We start from the raw sequence: 9,483 nt of genomic DNA on the forward strand, positions 1-9,483 counted from the left end.
AAGATTGTTCTTTCTTCCTGGGGGATTTGGTTACCCGTCTCTACTGGTTTGTGTGCAGAGACAGTGTGACTGAGGCTGACGGGGAACTGAATCCCTTTTTTGTTGCTTTGTCAGGGATGTAACTTGTTAGAAACCAGTGAAGCAAAGTTGGTCTTGTTAAAGAGCAGACTAATGAGGTGGGAAGGTTCCAGACATCTAACAAACTGAACTGAAAATAGTCGCTTTAGTCCCCATAACAAAGTCTGACTACAGTCTTTGTTCTAAGTCTGTGACAACATGTCATTATTTTTAAATGTTTCATTCTGGTGGTAAGAAACAACATGTATTCTGATTAGGATGTGCGTGGCTGTTAGAATATGAATATGTGTTAAGATTTTCACACTGATGTTATAATCCCCTGAGGAGAATAGAAATTACAGGACATCTCTCTGGTTTTAGTTTTTTTTTTTTTGTTTGTTTTTGCACAAACTGTTGCAGCAACCAGTGTTTGGGAGAAGCCAACAGCCCAAACACTGAGCCCAAAGCAGATATGCACAAAGCCTCACATTTAATTCCATTTTTATAACTTTTGCATAATCTCAGAAACATTTGAAAAAATCAAAGCTTAAATTTAAAGTTTTTTTAGGATTACTATTCCCACATTTATAGGCACCCCTAACAATACTGAATGTAACTGAAGCTTTGTCTACTTTTTATGGGTGGCTCAGGGTTTCTTGGAATCTTAATTATTGATTAAATTATTTATCCATTATTTCCTGTTTTCTTGTATCAATTGTCATGATCCTGAGGTGTTTGGGGTTTGATGTCTGTGTGCGTATTTCGACTATTTCTTTGCTGTTAATTTTGTTCCTCAAGTCTTGCTTTCTTAAATTTATTTCTCTGTGCTCATTCTTTATTAGGTATTTTCCTTATTATTTTATTTTTATTCTTGTGGTCCTTTTACCTTTAGTAATATTCTTCTTAGATCTGTTTTCCCCCGTTAACTTGTAGTTTCCCTGTATCTCTTATTAACCCATTTGTGTTAATTACTCTCCTTCCTTCAGCTTCTCTGCCTTGCCTCTGCCACATTTGGTCAGCGTCTCCTCTGATTGCTCTTCTGGTTTGCATGCCATCTGCCTCATTATATATACTCCAGATTTCTTATTGTTCTCTGCTCGTTTCTTCTGCTTCTTCCATATTACTGCTCATATTTCCATGTCTGATGTCTTGTTTTTCTTAATGTCAACAGTGTAAGTTTTTATTTTCTCTACCATTAAAATCCCCTTATTTACCTTCGTGCCTCAGCTCCTGCCTGCATTTGGGTGCATCTAAAAACCAATTCATTACATACACTACCGGTCAAATGTTTTTGACACACTTTCTGATTTCATAGTTTTCTTTATGTTTATGACTATTTACATTGTACGTAGATTTACACTGAAGGCATCAAAACAGTGAATGAACACATATTGAATATATGTAGCAAACGAAAAATTGTAAAAGAACTTTAAATATGTTTTATGTTTTAGATTCCTTAAAGTAGCTGCCCTTGGATGTGATGACTGAAATATTAACCTTTGGCCGTCTCTCAATTAACCTCTGGGAAGTTCTTCCAAGACTCTTTGGAAAACCAATTCCTGTTGATCGTCATAAGTTATGAAATGGCTCAACTAAGCATTTTAATTATTGCTCTGCAATGGGAGCAATTATTAAAGAGTGAAAAGAGGAGGTAATATAATCTTTAAAAAGTACTGTTGGAGAACTACAGCAAAGTCTGTCATTTTAGAGTCGCATGGTCTGAATGACAACCGTAAGATTGTGGAGGCTGCTGTATCTCTCTAATTGTATTTTCTGCAAGTTGATTGTCAGACATTTTCTAAATGTTGAAACAACATCTTTCCAGACTGAAACGTCTAAGACTCGGGTTGGAAGTTTGTTATGGAAAACCACATAGTAAGGAAGTACATTATTTCGCTGACTGTCGTTCTCGACGTATCCAGGAGAGGTCCCTGTAAATCAGAATGGGGCAAATGAAGACTTACAAGTCCAGCAGAGAATAAAGAATCTGAAGGAAATCTTGAGAACAAATAAAAAAATTAAATTAAATTAAATTAAAAAGAACAAATGGTCTCTGAAAAATGAGCTGCTTGAGGTGGTGACAATGAGGATGACCTTGTGAGTCTCTATATGAATTCCCAGTTGATTATTTGACTCTTTAGTTCTTCTGTATTCTCTTATGTGTTATACCATGCACGTCTGTAGCTCTGTAAATAAATCAGCAAAAGAAGTAAAAAGACAACAATTTTGCCACTTTTAAGCATATTAATAACATGATTTACAAGAACTTACGTCAAAGTATACAAACACAATATTCAGGTATATTATCAAACTCTCTTCTAGTTGTTTTTAGTATGATTTAGGCAGAAGTATATTTATAAAGTTAGAAAACAAGAGTAGATACTTTATTAATATAAAGAAAATAAATCCCAGATCCAATGGTAGTGCTAGTTAGATTTTTGGTAGTGCAATGGACGGAGGTAAAACCGATTAGGGGGAGGGTAGCAGCGTACATGTATTTCATAATCATAACTTAATGCGGCTGGTCATCAGTCAGCACTGTGACCCTGCACATTGAGCCTTATAAGCCTCTTAAAGAAGAAAAAACCCTACAACAAAGTATGCTACTGTAAATGTTATGCCTCATAAGCTCAAATTTGTTCTATCATTATGACAAAAACAAATTAAATTACAAAAGAAACAGTACAAATAGTTTAATTTCAAGAGACATCATTGATGAAATCATTTTCCATGAGGATCCAAGAGGTGGTATGTAGGCCAAGCAAAATCCAGCAGGACTTACAATGACAATACATTTTTATTAAAAATAAAATGTAACAACAGCCTGGGAAATAAATGCAAAACTTTCATACTTTACAACAGCAAAGACCGCATTTAAAGTTTAGGCCTCTAGAGGAGGGATAACAGTGTGTATTAGTTGAGTCTGAATTCCCTCCATGTCTACCCTAAACTCATTTACCTTAGCTTTTATTCAATCAGGATATCTATTTATGTTTCAGCTCTGGGATTTGTAAAGCATTATAGAATTAGAAAATGACATGAAAAAGAACAGTCACAATGTAATATAGTGATACAGATCTTTTTCTACTGGTTCTGTTTGTCACTGAAGCATCAAAACCCCACATTGAGAACACAAATATTTACTGCAGATTCAGATGGATTTACTGCTGTTGTTGTTTCTGCATTCCCTGCTTTTATAAATTAGTGTCTTACAAAAGTGTTCGTACCCCTTCTTCACATTATGAGATTATATATGACAGACTAACACAAAGAAATGCATCATTGTGAAGGGAAAAAAAGGCATGGCTTTCCCCTTTTTCCCATAGAAATATCAGAAGAGTGTGATGTGCATTTGTTTTTAACCCCGTTCCCTCTCATATCATATATGAAATATACACACCTGATTAGTAAATGTCGCATAAGACTGAAATAATTTTTTTTTTTGGATGGGTCTAAATACACTAAACATACAACTCACAACCAACTAAATAACATTAAACGTACAACCAGAGCAACAAAAGGATGATTTGAATCAAGGTATATTCATGTGTTAGAATGGCCCAGTCAAAGTACAGTTGAGAACCAGTGGCAAAATGTGTTCAAGGGGTGCTAGCAGGTGTGGCGCTGGTGGCATGGGGGTTAAGTGCCCCACCCATGTATGGAGGCATCAGTCCCCAATGCATGCTGTCGCGGGACCGAATCCCGGCCCGTTGACGCTTTCTGCACTCCCTTACCCCACTCTTTCCACATCATTTCATGTCTACTCATTGTCTAAAAATACTCTATAATAATAAAGGCCACCAGAGCTGGAAAAATAACTTAAAAAAGGGGGTGCTAATGCCTTTGCAAGATGCTGTATCTACACTAAGAATTTATGTTAACCAATCATCAGTTGAGTGCCAACATTGACATAGTTTGCAAGAAACCCAAACAACATTTGAGTACCTACTTTATATCTCATCCTTCATTTCTTTTAGTCGCCCTTTCTTTTTACACCATTGCATAGTCGAACTGTCCTCTGTCTAGTCCTTTGTGGTCTGTCCATGTTGATGAAGGCATGCTGCTGTAAGGATCTAGTAAGATACGCACACAGCGTACCACCAGGAAAAGCAGCAGCAGAACCAGGAGGCCCACAAAGCACAGGGCCGAACCTTGTTCAGGGTGTCCTGCTGGGGGCTGCATCCCCATCGACCCTCTAGGGAACCCGGGCGGAGAGGGGGAGGAGAAATCATAGTCCACAACCCAGTAGGGTGCGTCGCTCATCCTGGATGTATTTAACAAATTGCTTATTGTGGAACTTTTGTTGTGCAGTCAGAAGCTAGGAGGGTCACTGCTTGCTCATCTTTGTCTCTGAGTCTGATTTCTGATCTCAAAGCATTAAATCTGGCAGCAGCTGATTACACTGGAGTGTGGTGTTTCCCTTTAGCCAGGGGACAAGCAGAAATAACAGGGTACGGATCACTGGTGCTAATTAAGAAGCCCTCAGGTAAACCAATAAGCAAGCAGAGGCATGTTCAGCGAGGTTTAATCACGTCTAATTGGCTGGTGTCGGGTGCTTCTCCTGCACATAATCACTCAGAAGAGAACTAAATATCAATACTTGAAATTACTGCTGGAAACATAACAAAGCCAGTTCATTAAACATTATCGAAGAAAAGCCCTATAAACACCATTATTGAGATTACATAGTGACGTATAAATCTCAGTTACTCCTCAGATCAATCACAGGGCCTGCAGTGTCTTTTGTTGGATTTAAATTACCTAAAGGTTTCATTCGTTCTTCATTGCGTTGTTGATTTGTTGAAAACTTGTTTTTAAATTGTGTATTTCATCCTGAGGTAGCAAGAACATCTCTTTGAGGATTCACTGATCTTGAAACCTAAGGGAGAGAGAGAGAAAACAAATGTAAGAAGCCTCAGTGAGTGTGGAACAAACAGCTACAGAACAAGGGCAAAAGTTATGTGGTGGGTCGGGGCTATTAAAGGGTTCCTGGGTAAACATTTATGTGCTTTTGAAATTCTCGCCATTATAAAACAAATTCTTCTCTTTGAGAAAATATGTGAGATAAAGCAGGCCTTCTGTCCTGGTTTCAGGAATATCACAGCATGGGACACTGTAGGTAAATCCAGCTCTGATGATGGAAGAGAAATGTTGAAATACAAATCCTTGTGGAGTTCTCTGTAGTCTCTTTAATGAGACCTGGGGTGAAAATGCAGTTCCTGTAGTAGACATTTTCACCAAGTCAGCATTTTCTATTCCAGGATGCTTTCACTCCCCTCTGACCAACCCCTCCCGATCCTCCCAAAGGCAAGTTACATCCTGTGCTCTTTGGATGATGGCACTGAGGGGCCAAGCGCATCTTTAATGGGGTCTTGAAGGCACAATAACAAAGGTGCCTGACTCAGGATCAGTTATCACATGCTTCCAACAGGGCTGGAGTCTCCAGATAGCAACGTGCCTGCATGAACAACATGGATAGTGCATGCATAAGAATGAGGTTGCTGCTGGGAACGGTTCAACAACACAGAGTCTGCATTGGCAGCAGATTTTTCTTTAAGAGCTGCATAACCTCAATTTTCCTAAACATTTGAGGGTTTGACTGATTTTTATCACTTGCCAGAGATTAAGTGCTTTTTAAGTGTACCAGAGTCAAATTCCTTGTTTGTTGTATGTACGAACTTGGCAATAAAGCTGATTCTGATTCTGATTAAAGCTTGTCTCTCAACCACATGAATTTAAAGGAGACTGGATTTAGTTTGTAATTCAGTACAGTTTTTGGTGCACATACATTGATAATTTCATTATTTTACAACCAGTTTTTATTTGTTATATCGCTTCAGATGATGGGATCAACTTTTCTTTAATTGTTTTACTTTTGAGTTATTTCCAACAATGCATTAAAATAACAGGCTTGTCTAGCAGTGTTTTGCAGCTAATATAGACAAGAAATGTCATTAGTATGTTGCAGGTCATTCATCAGCTTGGCGAGTTATCAAGGGTCACAACAACAAGAGCAACATTTCCCATCAAAACAAATGGATTTACATCTGTATACAAGCTTCACATTGTTCAGAGCTCCAAAACTAGAGTACCTTTATTTAAAACCCCTTAGAAAGTAGTTCCAGTAAGTACCAACCAGCCAAGTCAATAACTTCTGACATAAGACCACATTCAGTGACATATGGCGTTCCTTGTGACCTAATACCTGTTTCCGTTATCCATTTCTGTGGATTATATGACAGCAGCTTTAAAAATGTCAAGGACTTTAAAAATAAAGAAAGTTAAACCCGAAAACAGGTTTCCCCTCAAAATCAAAAGGCAATTTCTAACAGCTTGTTTGCAGTAATATTATAAAGACATAAATGTTTTGAGAGCAGAAGAGCTGAGGAAAGATACGGTTTATATATTTGTTGTGCAACTAAGAAAAAATGTGGGGAAATCATTTAAAACTCTTTTTGCAACTATGTTTGCAACTAAACATTCCCTGAACTAATAATCACATAAAGTTAAGCAGCAACTTAGATAACATGCAAAAAATGTCCAGTGTAATACAAGAATGTTAACAGCACTTCACATTAATTAAGTCAGTTCATTAAGGCATCACTTCAGGGTCAAACTGATCAGATAAGACCAGAACTTACAGTCAGTGATGATCCTGCAGCAGGTTTCAGCACCACAGACAGCTCTGGGAGTCCTCCTCTGCAGGTGGAGCCTCAGGTCTGAACTTCATGCACCTCCTCTGCTCCCACCGGGGCTTTAATCTCTTCACCCTCTACAGGATCCTCCCCTCGTCTCCTCGCTCCCTCCCTCCCTGTCTTCCAGTTTGTTACTGAACTGTGTTGGTCTGTGTGGAAAAGAGAGTCTATGTTTTTCTTGCTGTAAGACTCGAATTTGGTGTAAAAACATATGTCAGTATTTAGTGTATATCTCTGTATTGTCCTCAACCTTAAAATACAGGCTTAAAAAAGTTGATATTTAAATGACAAAAACAGCCATAGAAAAATAGTAATTCAAAAAAATGTCCTTTTGTCATTTTCAGCATAATGAATGGCTGTGAGATTTTGTTGGTGATAAAAGGTTTTACTAAAGAGTTTTAAGATAGAGATGATCAAATACTAAATATTTAAGCCATATGAAGCAAATAGTTGAATGTTTTCTCACATAAGGGCATGGAAAATATAGACAGTCATATTTACAAGCTCTTCATTTGGGCATACACTGTTCTTTGCTAGATTTAAATGAAAGCAAAACAGAAAAACATTTGATTTAATTTTAAATGGCAGGTTTAACTTGGAAAAAAAAGAAGATCCTTGTGAGCATTCTTAAGACTAAAAAGCTAAGCTGAACAATGTCTTATTACAATAGTCACCATAAAATACAATTTTGGTGGGCAAATTAATTTGGTTGAACATTCTTATAAAGATCTTATGTTTGTTTATCCTCTTTGTCAGCTTAGATTCTATAATTATTTTACATTTGTAAGTGCAAACGTTCCAGAGTATCTAACACCAATTTACAGTAATCCAAGAGATGCGAGGACCGGCACTCCCTAATGTCCACTTTTATTACTGGGCAGCTAATAGTCATCTCCTGGATTACAATCCAGAGAGGATTTAGGTCCTGCTACTTGGGTCGTGATGCTGTTAGATGTGGTCAAGAAAATCTTCTCGTCTTATTAACAGATTATTTTCTTCTTCTATCGATTGATAAAGCTGTAGTGAATCCAGAAACTCGACACTCCCTGTTTGCTTTCTCATTTTAAAGCTCATGTCATCTAACCACTTATTCCCACCTTCCACCTTGGATGGTATTTTTCAGGCTTTGCATGGAGCAGGTATTAGTCACTTCAGTTCAGTTCCATTTATTCATAGAAAACCTATTTTCAACAAGTGTCATTTCAAGGCACAATACAAAGAAAACCGTTTATACAGAAATATATACTCAAATCATCGCATATGGAACAATACAGATTAAAGCTCAGGTACATCCCAGTTTAGTCCCAGTCATAATATAATGCATTCATCACTGCTTCTTTTTAGAAACAAATCTTTTGAAGGGAATTGTAACCCCCCACCCCCAATAAATGAAATAAGGCTTTCAAAACAGCTTTTGTTTTTACTTGGATTATCTTTGTTTGATACTAAATTTTTTATGATGGCAAAAAATATGTGCAAAAAAATCAGTTAAATCTGTGAAGGTGCACTCTACATATATCTCCTTTGGGTTGATGGGGTGAGGTCTTGTATCTGCTCACTATGGTAGAAAAATAACTAAATGAAAATATTTTGAGCATAAAAAAGTTTTGCCTAAAACTACATTCAGTTTCAGATGGCATACAGGCATGAATAATATCATAGTGTGTATAATTTAAATTTTACAGTAGCTGGTTGTATTTATTCCAGTTAGGTTTTACTGAGCTGTGAGATATTATGCTATTAAGATGTGAAAAAAAAAAAACAAGCTGAGCCACCTGACTGTACCTGTGGCTTAACTCCAGATACTTACTGGGAGAAATAATTAGTTGGCATAGTTCATATTCTACGAACATCCGGACAGATTGCCGTCCATACACATCCAGCGCTCCCCCTGGCTGTGGCTGCATGGGCTTTCCCAACAGGTTTAATTAATATTGAGTGAATTATAACACAGACATATTTCATAATCTAATCACACAGAGATGTCCTCCTGCGGCCGTCCACTATGGTCATAAATGATAAGAGTCTCCAGCCTGAATTATTCTGAAATTTGGTTTCTTTTTTCATTATGAATATCACTGTTATATAGGTTTTTAATCCATATGCAAAACCTCATTTTGTTATAACTTCAGTCTAAACGGTAAAACGTTTTGTGCTAAGTTGTTCAATCAGTTTTAACGAAAATGTAAAAGGTTCCCAAAATTATTCCAATGTTTAAAACATGTGCTGGTTGATAAACTATAAATGGGTATTCCAAGTGCCAAACTATTTCTTTTTTTTTTTTAAACTATGTAAATATTATTACAGTATGTAATCAGTTGTAAAAAGTAAGAAACTTCACCAGCTAAATTTGAACAGTTCCATTCTAGATATGAAACTATTGCCAGATATTAAGAGAAAAAGAAAGCTTCAATGTATGTCATGGGAAAAAACTAAGTACACCTTTGCTGGTTTGATAGCGTTTAGGAGGAAAAGTAGCAGCCAGGTAATGGTAATTAAACACTTGATTTGATCAAGTGTGAAAACCTCCATTAAAACTGCAGTTTTGGCACTTTGTTTTTTGGATACCGATGTATTGTAATACAGTGTAAGGGTGGTAAGACAATATTCAGAAAGAATATTCACAGGTTAAAAAACGTTTAAGATGAAGATGGCATTCATCCTCCCTGGAAGTGACATACAAGCAATTTAGCCTAAACGTCAGACTGTAAAATCCGGCAAGAAAAAATAA

The 9,483-nt window shown here is 36.9% G+C and overlaps 1 protein-coding gene across 1 annotated transcript; it reads right to left on the bottom strand.

Moving 5' to 3' along the window:
- Nucleotides 1-2,471: 2,471 nt before the first annotated feature.
- On the bottom strand, nt 2,472-6,755 carry LOC124870443 (cortexin-1-like). The gene is made up of 2 exons (XM_047369125.1): nt 6,699-6,755; nt 2,472-4,936 (listed from the first exon to the last, which is right to left on the bottom strand). Exon 2 carries the CDS (start codon nt 4,318-4,320, stop codon nt 4,048-4,050), a length of 273 nt encoding a protein of 90 aa, XP_047225081.1. The 5' UTR covers nt 4,321-4,936; nt 6,699-6,755; the 3' UTR covers nt 2,472-4,047.
- Nucleotides 6,756-9,483: the final 2,728 nt, after the last annotated feature.

This window comes from Girardinichthys multiradiatus, chromosome 6, assembly GCF_021462225.1.
Source record: "Girardinichthys multiradiatus isolate DD_20200921_A chromosome 6, DD_fGirMul_XY1, whole genome shotgun sequence".
Classification (NCBI taxonomy): domain Eukaryota; kingdom Metazoa; phylum Chordata; class Actinopteri; order Cyprinodontiformes; family Goodeidae; genus Girardinichthys; species Girardinichthys multiradiatus.